This window comes from Leptonychotes weddellii, chromosome 9 (assembly GCF_054177405.1).
Source record: "Leptonychotes weddellii isolate Sample4059 chromosome 9, ASM5417740v2, whole genome shotgun sequence".
Taxonomy (NCBI): domain Eukaryota; kingdom Metazoa; phylum Chordata; class Mammalia; order Carnivora; family Phocidae; genus Leptonychotes; species Leptonychotes weddellii.
The window spans coordinates 81,571,419-81,586,455 of NC_138377.1; the positions used below are offsets into that span (position 1 = coordinate 81,571,419).

The 15,037-nt window shown below is 40.8% G+C and overlaps 1 protein-coding gene and 1 pseudogene across 1 annotated transcript in view; one reads left to right on the forward strand and one right to left on the reverse strand.

Moving 5' to 3' along the window:
• Nucleotides 1-417: 417 nt before the first annotated feature.
• LOC102750070 (large ribosomal subunit protein uL30 pseudogene) lies at nucleotides 418-2,294 on the reverse strand (annotated as a pseudogene).
• Nucleotides 2,295-11,379: 9,085 nt separating this feature from the next.
• AP4E1 (adaptor related protein complex 4 subunit epsilon 1) overlaps nucleotides 11,380-15,037 on the forward strand; it is a 46,115-nt gene continuing 42,457 nt past the window's right edge. The window contains exons 1-3 of the mRNA XM_081831859.1: nucleotides 11,380-11,841; nucleotides 13,729-13,865; nucleotides 14,319-14,325. Of these exons, the coding sequence (XP_081687985.1) occupies nucleotides 11,692-11,841; nucleotides 13,729-13,865; nucleotides 14,319-14,325 (294 nt within the window). The 5' untranslated portion in view covers nucleotides 11,380-11,691. The remainder of the gene's footprint in view (nucleotides 11,842-13,728; nucleotides 13,866-14,318; nucleotides 14,326-15,037) is intronic.

Here is a 15,037-nt window from a genome sequence, read left to right on the forward strand (position 1 = left end):
CTTTGAAATCTTTGTCTGCTAAATCCACATGCAGGCCCACTCAGAGACAGTTTCTATCAACTGCTTTTTTCCCTGAGTATACATCATATTTTCCTGCTTCTCATAATTTTGTTGTTGAAAGCTGGACATTCTATTTTTTTATTATTTTTTTTAAAGTTTTTATTTAAATTCCAGTTAGTTAATATACAATGCAGTGTTAGTTTCAGGTATACAATTTACTGATTCACCACTTCCATACATCATCTGGTGCTCATCACAACAAGTGCACTCCTCAATTGCCATCACCTATGTCACCCATCCCCCCACCCCACTCCCCTCTGGTAACCATCAGTTTGTTCTCTATAGTTTAGGGTCAGTTTCTTGGTTTGCCTCTCTCTCTCTCTCCCCTCCGCCCGGTCATTTGTTTTGTTTCTTAAATTACCCATATGAGTGAAATCACATGTATTTGTCTTTTTCTGACTTATTTTGCTTAGCATTATACTCACTAGTTCCATCCATGTCACTGCAAATGGCAAGATTTCATTCTTTTTTATGGCTAAGTAATATCCCATTGTATGTAAATACCACATCTTCTTTATCAATTCATCAGTTGATGGACATTTAGACTGTTTCCATATTTGGGCTATTGTAGTTGTGCTGCTATAAACACAGAGGTGCATGTATCCCTTCGTAGTAGTATTTTTGTTTTCTTTCGCTAAATACCTAATGGTGCAATTGCTGGGTCATAGGGTAGTTCTATTTTTAACTTTTTGAGGAAACTCCATACTGTTTTTCAGAAAGGCTGCACCAGTTTGCATTCCCACCAACAGTGCAGAAGAGTTCCCCTTTCTTCACATCCTCGCCAATACCTGTTGTTTCTTTTTCTTTTTTTCCATTTGAAAGTAGTTATTAACTGAACAGAGTACAGAAATAATCATGGTAGATACCTTAGTTCATCCTTCTAATAAGCTTATTGATCTGGTCTTCCCTGTTGCCAGCATCTCCACCTTCTATAAAATGGGTGGTCTTTTTCTTCATTTCCCCTCATGGAGAAGATAATTTGAAGGGCCATAAAAAGTTGTTTGCTTCTTTGAAACATTTTCCAACAGAATAGATCTCATGAATCAGATCCTCCATGCAGATGATGCCATATTTACCAATCAATGTGTTATCTGTCAGGGCAATTCACTTCGTGTTGATTTTGCCATAACCACACTTGTAGATCAATTTATTCACTGACTTCAGGTTTGGGTACCCCCATGCTATATATGGTTCCACAATCCTTAGCATGTTAACTGAAGCCTTGTTGAGCTTAACAAAGGTGCCATTGAAGATCTGGCGAAGGTGAAGAAGCTGCAACATCTTTCAAACCTTTGGGCTCACACCACTGATACCTCTGATGCTGATGACAAATGCCAATTTGGTTTCTGCAGGTATGTAGAAGTTGCCAGCTTTTTTTTGCCATCCTCACCATTCAAATCTCAGTTCTGTACATCTACCTATATTCCTTGTGGTAATGGTTAGCTTTTTCATAGATAAGCTTCCTCCTTGCATTTCTTTTGGGCAAACTTCTTTCTTAAGGGTTTCTGGCACAGCAGGAACCTTCTTTTCCCTCTCTTCTCCACCCTCCCTGGTTTCAGCTGGAAAAGAGACCTGCTGTTTCTTGTGTTGTTGATTTTAGCCATTCTGACAGGTGTGAGGTGATATCTCATTGTAGTTTTGATTTGTATTTCCCTGATGCTTAGTGATGTTGAGCATCTTTTCATGTGTATGCTGGACATCTGTATGTCTTCTTTGTAAAAATGTCTATTCATGTCTTCAGGCCATTTTTTAATGGGATTATTCATTTTTTGGGTGTTGAGTTTTGTAAGTTCTTTATATATTTTGGATATTAACCCTTTATCACATATGTCGTTTGCAAATATCTTCTATTTAAAAGGTTGCCTTTTAGTTTTATTGATTATTTCCTTCGTTGTGCAGAAGTTTTTATTTTGATGAAGTCCTGATAGTTTATTTTTTGCTTTTGTTTCCCTTGCCTCAGGAGAGATATCTAGTAAGAAGTTGCTATGGCAGATATCAAAGAGATTACTGCCTGTGTTCTCTCTAGGATTTTAATGGTTTCATGTCTCACATTTAGGTCTTTAATCCATTTGAATTTATTTTTTTTTAAAGATTTTATTTATTTATTTGACAGAGAGACACAGCGAGAGAGGGAACACAAGCACGGGGAGTGGGAGAGGGAGAAGCAGGCTTCCCGCTGAGCAGAGAGCCCAATGTGGGGCTTGATCCCAGGACCCATGACCTGAACCAAAGGCAGACGCTTAACGACTGAGCCACTCAGGCGTCCCTTGAATTTATGTTTTGTGTAAGGTGTAAGAAAGTGGTCCAACTTCATTATTTTGCATGTTGCTGTCCAGTTTTCCCAACACCATTTGTTGAGGAGACTCTTTCTCCCCATTGCACATTCTTTCCTGTTTTGTTGAAGATTAATTGACCATGTAGTTGTAGGTTCATTTCTAGGTTTTCTATTCTGTTCCATTGATCTATGTGCCTATTTTTGTGCTAGTACCGAACTGTTTTGATCACTACAGCTTTATAATATAACTTGAAGTCCAAAATTGTGATGCCTCCAGGAAAGCTGGACATTTTAGATAAAACTCTGTAGCAAATCTGGTTTCTGATTTCTAGCCCCAGTGATAGTTGTTGCTGTTTTTCCCTTTGCTTGTTTTTTTTTTAAACCTGCCTGGACTAAATCTGTGGCTGTCTCCCTCACATTGTGTGCTTACTGATGTCTCTGGCTTTTTAGGGGTCATCCTGTACCTGCATAGCTTAGTGGTTAGTCCAGGATTCATCAGAGGTTGTGCTCAAACACCCAGAGCCAGTAGGACTTCCATTCTCTGCTATTAGATATATGTGTGGTTTGGAGAGAACTTTCACATTTTAGGCAGTTTTCACATCTGCTTAACTTTTACTTTCCAACAGGACCTGTTATGTTTCCTCTGTGTACATGCAGCCTCTGGTTGGCCAGTGATGGATGGAGAGCCACTATCTATGACTATCTGTTTCCTGATCTCTTTTTTATATTACTGGCTAATCCTTGATCAATTGCTTACCCCAATCAGGACTGCAACCTCAGGCCAGGAGATGCCACTGGATTTTTCACATTTGTCTCCATATTAAAAGAGGTTTTCATGACTTGCTCCACCTTGATAGATTACATCACCAATCAAACTTATATGGCATGGAGGAGTAGCCTCTGGGACAAATGACACAGACCATTTTTACCTGATGTGTAGAATTTTTAATAATTGACACTTCTCAATTTGTTGTGTGCATCTGATTGATTTCTAGAGCACTGAAATGGATATTTTTGATAATTTTGCCTTATACTTGTTTTCCATAGAGAGGATTTGTTTATCTCCTTTCTTCATCAATGTGAGAAGTCTTGCCCTGAAATCCATTTTTATGTTAGATAAAACTGTGTTTATCAAGCAGGTATTTATGAGATACCAGCTTGTTGGTTGGTAAAAAATCTGTTTCATAGGTTGCAAATATTTGGGAAATGTTGAGTTAAACAAAATTAAATGGGGTTCTTTATTATAGGACTTCACAGGGTCATGAATATGCCAAGATACATTGCACATCTGTAAGAGCGGGGCTGTGAGTAGAAAAAAAGTATGCAGCATTTCCCACTTAATTTAGCCACAGAATACCTTTTACAATGAATTTCTTTTAACAAGTTAAGAAACACTGGTAAATGTTAGGACAAATGAACTGCTTAGACTTTAGGACAAATTTAGGGATTAGTTTTAGTGGAGATGGTCATCAATGGGTACTTTATATTCTCACAGATTATTGCCAGTAGTGGGGAACTAATAACCAGATGTTCTTCTAGTGTGTCTTTTTTCTCATAATTCTTCCTGATTCTGCTTTAATCCCTGACACTCTCAGCTCCCACAAATCCCATTTCTGAGGCAAACGCATTTAATCTATCTTGACAGAGAAGGTAGAGTTGGGACCTGGATGGACCTCTGCGTTCCTAGTTCCTTGCTTCCTTCCTAAAAAGGTTTTAATTTTCCTTATGATTATAAAAGTAATATATTATCATTTTAAAAAATTCAATAAATACCAAAAAGCATAAAGAAAAATATACAGAGTAATCATAATTCCACCATCCTAGGCAACCACCTTTAACATTTCGGTATTTATGTGTCCAAATATTTTTCTATGTACACCCTTTAAGAAATGTAAAATGAGTGCTTATTAAGTGTCAGGAATTGTGCCAGGTGCTAAGAAAATGGTGGTAAACACTTGATCCCTGCCTTCAAGTTGCATTTAGTCTAGTGGGGAGAAAGACATTAAATAAATCCAGCAAATAATTTTATACTTACAAATTGTGGTAAGTGTGAGATTGACATGTATTTTGTCAAAGACAGACTCAAACCATACATACATTTTTTTTTTTTAAGATTTTTATTTTTTTGACAGATAGAGACATAGAGAGAGCGGGAACACAAGCAGGGGGAGTGGGAGAGGGAGAAGCAGGCTTTCCGCTGAGCCAGGAGCCCGATGCGGGGCTCGATCCCAGGACCCTAGGATCATGACCTGAGCCAAAGGCAGATGCTTAACGACTGAGCCACCCAGGCGCACCCCCCTCTCTTTTTTAAGAGAGAAATCGGGGGAGGCACAGAGGGCGAGGGAGAGAGAGAATCCCAAGCAGGCTCCACACAGGGCTCAATCTCACGACTCTGAGATCATGACCTGAGCTGAAATCAAGAGTCAGACATTTAACCAACTGAGCTATCCAGGCACCTCCATACATACATATGTTTTATAACCTGTTTTCTTCACTTACATCAACGTATCATGAATATTTTCCCATGACAATAAATATAGATTCTGCACTAGAATTGAGAATAAGAAAAACATGCTCCTATCCCTGAGGGTTTGGTTCTAACTGGGGAGAGAGACATATAAATAGATCATTTCAATTCAATTTTAGTAGGGGTTGTATAAGGTACAAACATGGGGCAGGGAAGGCTTCATAGGGGAAGTGACTGCTTGAGTTCTGTTTTAAAGGATAAATAGAAATTTTCTAGTTAAGAGTGGAAGAATATACCAGGCAGTCAGCATGTGCAAAAACATGAAAGTTAAAAGCGTGGCATAATTAGAGAACCGTTGGCAGCTTGATATTGCTAAAACAAAAAAATGCTAACCTAAGCTTAGTAGGATAGAATGCCAGAGAGGCAGGCAATGGGAAAGCTACCAAGGCCTATGTCCCCTGGTAAGGAGTTCGCATTTACCCACTTGACTATTTTGAACTGAGAATAACATGATCAGATTTCTGAGATAGAAAGCTCTCTCTGAAGGGTTGGCTGAAAAGAGAAGAAATTGGTGATAGTGGGTGATAATTAGATTTTCACAATAATCCAGGACAGAGACAGTGGCAAGGGAAACAGAGCAATTGGAGATGTATTAACCATGTTATTAGGGGTAAATGGCAGCAAATTAGCTGGAGTAGGAAATCAGAATTATTGGTGAGAGCTGACAAGAGCTTCGCAGGTAAAACATGACCAAATGCTAAACTCAAGAGCAAAGGGATGAAGAAAGCTAACTGGAGTTTAGAAGTTGAGGGACTTAGGAATAGGAATAGCATAGACTAGACTCCCCTGGAGCCTAGGGGAGAGTCTGGCTGAGGACACAGGTGAGATCTGGAGCCATGGATATTTGTATGTCCTTGGAACTCCCCTTTCACGTGGTTGCCAGACACATTCCCTGGACAGCATGACAACCTTGCAGTAAGTGAGCATGAACAACTGTTGTTTGTCTTTAATAGTCCCATCAAGTGAAGGCACAAATTTTTTGGGAAAATGTTCTATGAAAGAATGATTCCCTAGAGATACATCTTGAGAAGAAGTGGGCTGAATTCTCTGTGGTCACGTGGTAGAATCTAAGACTTTTGGAGTGAAAGCTAACATGTATGTATAATATATTTCTGAAGAAATAGATTGTAGCAGTTGTTTCTAGGGAAGGGAAGTGGGCAGCTGGGAGACAGGAAGAGAGGAAGATTTTTCTCAGTATCTTTTATACATTTTGAGTTTTGAATGAAGAGAATTTAACATCTATTCAAAACAGAAGTTTTTAAAAAGGAAGCTGAGGAAATGCAGAAGAAAAACATTACCTTTTCACACATCTGTATATATTTCCAAGTGACACAGTCCTGCTTGGAAAGTGGTGGGGCTGCTGATATTCATGTGAGGAATAAATTAGTTTGACCCACTGCAGTCTTAGGACCACCGTACCTTCTTAAAATGTACTGAGACATTTCTCTGCCCTATTTTCACCTCAATGAGAGCCACCTTCCTCCCTGACTGGAAGAAGAGGGGAAATCTACTTCTAGAGGGTTTAATTTAATAGGTTCAATCCCGTCATTCTGAGTGAAATTACCTGGGATAAAGGTGGAGATGGGAAAAGGAGAATGAAGAGCCCATATTTAGAGAAAAAATGGACAGTCTAAAATTACAAGCTTCAAAGAGAACATCCATATCCCTTTCATTTCATGCAGGACTTGGAGCCAGAGTCTACGAACAGGAAGCCACAGGCAACCTCTTCATTGTCAATCCATAAAAATAAGGGGAAAATGCTCCAAGCTCAAAGTCTAGATTTAGGACTGCAATTTCAGTTCTGCCCCTAAGGTTGTGTGACCTTGGTCAAGTGGTTTCCACAGCCTATTATATCAGTATCCTTTTCTGCAATATTAGGTGATTGGATACATGGATGACACCCAAATTTCTTCCAATTTCCACATCCTATAATTCTAAATCTTAGCAAGTCTTGTTATATAATTCTGTAGCTTTTCCTACCAGGCATTTCACTTCTGGCTTTTGACATTTGTTTCTTACCTCTATTATCAACTTCTAGCTTTGCAAGATGGAACCTAGAGGAGGAATGGTAGAAATTGGTGGGGCTTCAACAATCTTTGTGCCCAGATCACACACTGGGTAGAAAACTCTGGAAGTTGTTCCAGCAACTTCTCCTTCATAATCAGGTCAGTTGGAGATAATTTTGTCTTTTTCCCAAATTTCTCTCTTTTCTAAGAACTCTTCTGTCTTCTTCTCTTGCAACCATTCATTTTACCCCTAAACTCCTTTTCTGTTCATTGGCCTGTATTCATGTATCAATGACATGACTGACTAATACATATAATTACTTCAATAAATAATTGAGTACCTACCATGTACTAGATAGTTTTCAAACTTTTTGGTCTTAGGATCCCCTCTGCATGTTTGAAAGTTATCAGGGAACTCCAAAAGCTTTTGTTTATATGGGTTATATCTAAATATATTTACTTTTTTTTTTTTTTATTTATTTGAGACAGAATGAGCGACAGAGAGCATGAGAGGGAGGAGGGTCAGAGGGAGAAGCAGACTCCCTGCCGAGCAGGGAGCCCGATGCGGGACTCGATCCCGGGACTCCAGGACCATGACCTGAGCCGAAGGCAGTCGCTTAACCAACTGAGCCACCCAGGCGCCCTTTTTTTTTTTTATTTATTTGAGACAGAATGAGCGACAGAGAGCATGAGAGGGAGGAGGGTCTAAATATATTTACTAAATTAAAAAATAAACAGAAAATTTTGAACTATTAATTAATTTTAAAATAGCAAAAAATAGACCCATTATATGTTAATAACTTTAAAAAGACGAAAAACAGCTATATATTCAGAACAAAAAGAATTAGGGAGAGGAATGGCACTGTTTCACAATTTTGCAAATCTCTTTACTGTCAGGCTTAACATAAAACAGCTGGATTCTCATGCCTGGTTCTTTATTTAATCTGTTGCTTTGGGGTTTGTATTAGCTTCCTGGGGCTGCTGTAACAAATTACCACACACTTGGCTGCTCAAAACAACAGAAATATGTTCTTTTGCAGTTCTGGGGCCAGAAGTCCTACATCAGTTTCACTGGGCCACAATCAAGGTGTGGCAGGGAAGTGCTCCCTCCAGAGGCTCCAGAGGGAACTTCTCTCCTTGCCCCTTCCAGAATCTGGTGGCTGCTCACGTTCATTTGGAAGGAATGAAGCCAGTCTCTTCCCCTATCTCTGCATCAACTGCTCTTTTGTGTGCTGGCTAATCTCCTCATGCTTCTTTTTTATAAGGACATTTATGATGGCATGTAGGCTTCACTGGGATAATCCAGGATAATCTCTTTATCTCAAGATCCTTAACCCAGTCCCACCAGCACAAGTTTCACTATTCACCGGTTTCAAGGCTTAGGATGTGGACATACCCTTGGGAGCCATTATCAGCCGATTTGATGTTTATGAAGAAAATCTGGTCTCACACAGATACGCAGTTTGGGAAAAAAAGAGTATTTTTATAGCCTTTTCAAATAATTGTGGATATTCTTCTTTAGTACAACACCAAAATTTAACAAGAAATAGTCTCTTAAAGGTTTGTTGCAATGTGGAATTTGAAAACATATCAGTGAATTTTTCTCCTGGGTTACATTAAAATCACTGGGCTATAGGCACTTTAAATGGATCTTTCGTCCATTCATAATTTTATAACATCATGCACTGATCATTTGGAAGATACTGGTTCACTGAGTTATAAAGATCTTCCAAATGCGGACACATTTAATTATATATGATCAAAAAATAACATTCATTAACACCACCTCCAATCTTCACAAAACAGTTCTCACATATTGGGAAATTATAAAACTCCTGGTGGTAGAAACACATTCTTCAAAACTGTAATTTTCACATGAAAGCTTAAATTTTATCAGTGGCAACAAATTCAGTTATTTTCCTTGAAGTGACAGACTTGCTGTTCATTTTCAAGAAAGCTACTGTTTGTTAATAAATGAAGAAAAGTGGCTGGTTCAGCTTTCAAGTCAAACGAGTTCACAAGTGCTTTTCCCTGAGGAACCCTGGTTGTGCATCAGAACTGCTTGATGTGTACTTCCAGTTTTGTCACACACTGTATTTAAAAGGAATGTACTGGGGCGCCTGGGTGGCTCAGTCGTTAAGCGTCTGCCTTTGGCTCAGGTCACGGTCCCAGGGTCCTGGGATCAAGCCCCCCCCCTCCCCCCCGCATCTGGCTCCCTGCTGGGCGGGAAGCCTGCTTCTCCCTCTCCCACTCCCCCTGCCTGTGTTCCCTCTCTCGCTGTGTCTCTCTTAGTCAAATAAATAAATAAAATCTTAAAAAAAAAAATAAAAGGAATCTACTGAGAGGTCGAGATTTAACAAAATTAAGAATTCTTATTGCTTTATTAAAGATATTCTAAGGTAAACTGGCTTTCCCCCTCCCCCAATGGGAGTGTATGGTGGTGAAGAGTACAATTTGCAGCCTCTGCCTTGATTTGTGCCAAGATGCCAGCAGTTTTGCCCAATTTTGCTTTTATACCATTAGTGCAAATATTAGCACAGTTGTTCCAGGATAAACTTACTTTAAAAAAATTGGTCAGTGCTCTATTTCAGCACTACTTGTGTTTATTGCCAAGCATTTTATAAAAGATCTTTAAGTATTAGTGCTGACACTGGATAGATACAAGCAAAGCAACAAGCCTAGCTTACATCTCATCTATGTTTATATAATTTTTTTGTTCATCTTCAAGGAAATATAATTTTGCAGATGAGATGTTATCAAAGACTTTACATTTGCAACTAAATTTCTTCTTTTTTTTTTTTTTAAAGATTTTATTCATTTATTTGACAGCAAGAGAGGGAACACAAGCAGGTGGAGTGGGAGAGAGAAGGAGAAGCAGGCTCCCCGCTGAGCAGGGAACCCGATGCGGGGCTCTATCCCAGGACCCTGAGATCATGACCTGAGCTGAAGGGAGACATTTAACCAACTGAGCCACCCAGGCACCCCGCAACTAAATTTCTAATTTATTGAGCTACCGCATCTATGGAAAGTAGCTTGGCCATGATTTCTTTGATGGATTTTTCATCCAGCAGGCATTTCCTGAGTAATGTACAGGCTTTATTAGTCTCTCAGTTATCATTTGCCCTTTTGCAGCCAGTGCAACACAATAATTTAACCTGTACGATGCTTCAGTGGGTTTTTCATTTCTGGTTTGAAAAGTAACAAAAACGCTCTGACTTTTAAAGAGCCTACTATGTTTAAAACATTCAATTCCCTTTCCTTTCTTACAGTTTCGCTCAGATTCTTCCCTTTACCTGAGTCAGAGAATCCTCTGATATTGAGGTCAATGTCATATTTTTCAGCATCTTTAGATGTGGGAAGATTGAGAAAGCAAGTCTTCTAATCTCCCTTTTGTAAGCCAACGAAAGAACCTAAAGTTAAAAAGGGTAGAGACAAAATTTTATTTTGAATAAAATATTAAATTCTAAAAGAGTAACAGTTTTAAATAAAATTTAAACATCTAGAAACTTTTTCAATAAATTAAAAATTATTCTTGCAAAGCAAGTCGACAAAACAAACTTTTTTCTTGTGTTTCTTCATAGGTGCAAGGACAGTTTAGGGATTTCAAAAAGCCATTTATTGGGGGGGTGATTGATGGGGTTACAGAGATTAGGTGTAAGGGAAGATAGCTTGTAAGAATATAGCTAGAAGTACTAAGGAAAAACAGTTAATCTCTGAAAGCGCACATGTTTATACCCTAAGCCTTAGAAGGTTCCAGAAAACAGAGGAGTACTCAAGCACACATTTCACCAGCCAACAAAGCTCTTAAGTCAACTATCCTCTTGAAAACTTCTCTGTATACTCCTTAAAGGATGAGAGAGAAAAGAGCAAACATTTAAGTAGTATTAGGCTTGGAGCTTTGACTTCGTGGATCCCCTGGAAGGGTCTCAGAAACCCTCAGAGGTCACCAGACCGCATTTTGAGAACCACTGTACTAGATTCTGTTCTAGGTAGAAGCTGGGGTAACAGCAATTGATAAACTATCCCCTCCACAGGGAGATAAGGTATTTCTGTAGTGGCCACTGTGATCAGCTCTGAAATGAGAAAGGAGGGAGCGCTGGCTGCGAGTAGGGCAGGAACACCTAGCCTCATCTGCCGCGCAGTCGGCCGGGGGCGGGGGTGGCCTCGCGACCACTTCCTTCCCCTTCCCGACTGGTCTCCAAATCCCCGGAGAAGAGGGGTGGTTAGGAAGCGGCAGTGACCGCGACACCCCGGCGTGAGGAAGCCGCAGGACAGCCGCGCAGTCATTCGACACCGCCAGTGTAACCAGCTCCCTCAGGGCCCGGGCCGTCCCGCCCCTCGGGGTGCGGGTGGAGGGAGGTGGGGGCGGATTGCCCGCAGTCCCGCAGCCTGGGAGCGGAGGCCGAATGGGGGCCAGCAACGTGCGCCTCCCGATGCGGTCTCGCGCGGCGCGGAGGCGTCTAAACGGAAAAGGAGACCTTGGAGGGCGAAGCGTGAGAGGGACCGGCCCCAGCGGCTACCTTAAGAGGGACCGGGCGTGAGACGCCGGGGTTGCCGTCGAAACCGGACCGTGCGGTACTTCTATTCCTCCCCAGGAGGTCACCACGGCGCGCCGGTGGGCTAGCCGCCCTTCGCCGCGCGGACTCTCGCGCCCTCGGGCGGCCTCTCTCGAGAACGACACTGTCCTTGTCCACGCTGGACGCGAATAAAGATTTCTTCTTCAAACAAACAGGAAGTGTCTACGGAGGCCGGGCCGGCGGCTAGGCAGGGGCCGGGCATGAAGCCGGGCGGCCACCAGATCGCGGGCGGTGGCGGCGGCGGCGATGAGCGACATAGTGGAGAAGACGCTGACGGCGTTGCCGGGACTCTTTTTGCAGAACCAGTCGGTTGGCGGGCCCGCGGGCGTCAAGACGTCTTTCTCCTCGCGGCTGGGCGGCCTCGTACGCGGTATCACCGCGCTAACCTCCAAGCACGTACGTGCTCGCCGGGCCGGGAAGTCGGGGGCGCGGGGCGGAGGCCCCCGGCGCTGGGAGGCCCGAGTCCGGCGGCGAGCCCCCGGGGCCGGCCCTCCGGCGGGGCTTACGGACTGCGTGTGTGTCAGTCGGTCCTTGCGTCTGTCTGGAAGCGTCACTTTCCTTCCCGGACTGACAGTTGGGAGGCCGAGTTTCCACAGTTGGCCGTGACACTGAGTCATTATTATCCGGGGCTGGTCTCTTTAATCTTTGAGTCTCCGTGTGTTTCCTGAACGTTGAAGTGGAAAAGTACCAATACGTATTCCATAGGTTGTTCGAGGATGAGATGAGCCATCAAGCGAGTGAAAATACCGAGAGCTGTGGGAGTGTCAGCATTGTTTACCTTCTACAAAGTTTCTTTACAGGTTCTTTCTCTCCAGTTCTTTCACACACCGGAACAGACCCTGCCCTCTGAACCTGTTGTTCAGCGTCTTTGGGGAGCTTGAGGTTCTTAGGTTAGACCAACCGGGTGGGCAAAGAAAAAGCGTTAATTCTCCCAAAATGTAAAATTTGTTATCTCAGCCTCAGATGGGCTTTGAAAATGACTAGTTATATTAGAAAGTATTAAGTTTCCACAAACTTTGATAGTTGAACGGATTGTGTAAGATACTTTGTTATGTCGTAATTTGCTCAAAAGTTAATTTATGAAAGAGGTTATGTGTTAGACACTGACGAAAAAGAGTAAAACAAATTTTCTTTTCCCCAAGGAATTGGTCCTTCATCTTGGGCTTAAGACGGGTATAAGCAATATACAATGACATATAAGTGCCCAGAGGGAAGGAATGACAGGGAGAAGGATTTTCTTCAAAGTGCCCTTGGGGTTTAAAACATTGTTTTTAAGCTGAAATAAGATGATGCTCTGCTGGATGCTGTATTTCTGCTTCACATTCAGAAATCATTATTTATGGACATGATACTGTTTGTCTTAACATTTTGTCCTTTACTAATTTCTGTGAGATTCTGAGTGAATTTTTTTTTTAAATTATTTTTGGTCTTAAATTGCATTTGAAACTGTACATAAGATATCTAAATGTGGCAGAACCTCATGAGTAGTTCTTGAGTAAGCTACCTAATGGACATCTGCTGATTCATTATGTAATTTAAAGATAGCATTATGTTAGCCAAAGATGGGGCCAGTATTCAAGTGTGCTAAGGAGATGAAATTCAATGCAGGCAGTAGAAGTAATCACATTGGTGTATTTGTTGTGTGTATGAAAGAGAGATGAGAAGTGAGGAAAAGGATATGAGGAATGAGAAAACAAGAGGGAAGAGTATAGCTTAAGGGAAGAAAACTGATTTCTATTTCTTCCTTCTTTCCCTATTTCTCTTTTCTATGAAGACTTTTTACTTTTATTTATTTATTAAGATCTTTTTAAGTTACCTCTACACCCAATGTGGGGCTCAAGCTCAGAACCCCAAGATGAAGAGTTACATGCTCCACTGACTGAGCCAGCCAGGTGCCCCAGGATTTTTTACTCTTAAAGGCAAGGTGTGAGAACCTTATCCTGGACCAGTACATGAAAAATTTCTTCTTTCTCTCCACCTTTAATTCAAAACAAAGCAAACCAAAACAAAACAAAATATTTTCTGCTAAACTGTCCTTGAGGTGACAGTAATTAAGTGAAGGAAAGAGGAATGGTGGATTATTCTTTCCAGGAATGACTGGGAGGGTTTGGAGCAATGCCTTTAGGCTAATCTTAAGCACGTAATTTTTAGAACTGTCCTTTAAAATAATGTTTTTTTTTGTTGTTGTTGAAAGTATTATGAAGTATATTTCTCTTTTTAAGAAATACTGTTATAGTTTGAAAAAACCATTATTCGTGCATTTAAATACTTTCACTTTTTTAGGAGGAAGAGAAACTAATCCAGCAGGAACTGAGTAATCTGAAAGCAACTGTTTCTGCTCCTACAACAACACTGGTAAGTTTGCATAGTCAGTGCCAGTACATTTTATATTTGAAATCTGGTCCACTATGGAGTCTGTAGTGGCGTCTAATTGATCAGTTGCTAAAATCTAATTTATCATAGTCACAATCAGTTATGGATGGTAGCAAGTCAGACATCAGCTTAAGCTTTTTATTATTGACTGGCTGCACCAGAGCAAGATTTGCTTGAGTGATGTCAATTCAATGCCAACGTGATGATAATTACATAAATGTGGCAATTCTCATGGGACCCCAGGCTGATCTTACTGTTTTAATGTTGTGCCCTGGGAAAAGGTTACGATATATCATTTAAGGTAATATTTTCAGTCCTGAATTGGTATATTATAGATCTCTCATTTTACTCTTCTACATCTTGGAATATAGGTGAACGAGGTAGAAGAATGGTTTTCTTGCTGTAAAACAGTGTATTGCATAACAGCTAAATCAAGTTCCAGTTATTTTAGAACTTGAGTTCCATATAACTTGATTTCTCAAACAGCATTCTTTTAGCAGCTATTTAGTGAGTAGCCACTATATGCAGACCACATAGGTCCCTACATAGTTAGATTAAGATCTAAGTTTTTTCCTTTAAATTTTCATGTGGTTTCATATAATGAGATTTTGCCAAGAAACATTATTCAGCTAATATGTAGTGAGTGCCTTCTATGTGTAAGTCACTGTGGGAGTATTCTCCCTCTTCTAATAAAAATATAGGGGTGATCATCATTTTGCATGAACACAATAGTGTACATGAATAACATTTCTTCTTTGGGGGGTTATTTTTATTATTTTATTATTATTTTATTATGTTATGTTAGTCACCATACAATACAGCACCAGTTTTCGATGCAGTGATCCACGATTCATTGTTTTCGTACAACACCCAGTGCTCCACGCAGTACGTGCCCTCCTTGATACCCATCACTGGGCTAGCCCATCCCCCTACCCCCCTCCCCTCTAAAACCCTCAGAGTCTTGTTTCTCTGAGAAACCCTTGTTTCTCAGAGTCCATAGTCTCTCATGGTTCATCTCTCCTTCTGATTTCCCCCCTTCATTTTTCCCTTCCTTTTCCTAATGTCCTCCATGCTATTCCTTATGTTTGACAAATAAGTGAAACCTTATGATAATTGACTTTCTTTGCTTGACTTATTTCACTTAGCATAATTTCCAGTCCCATCCATGTTGATGTAAAAGTTGGGTATTCATCCTTTCTGATGGCTGAGTAATATTCCA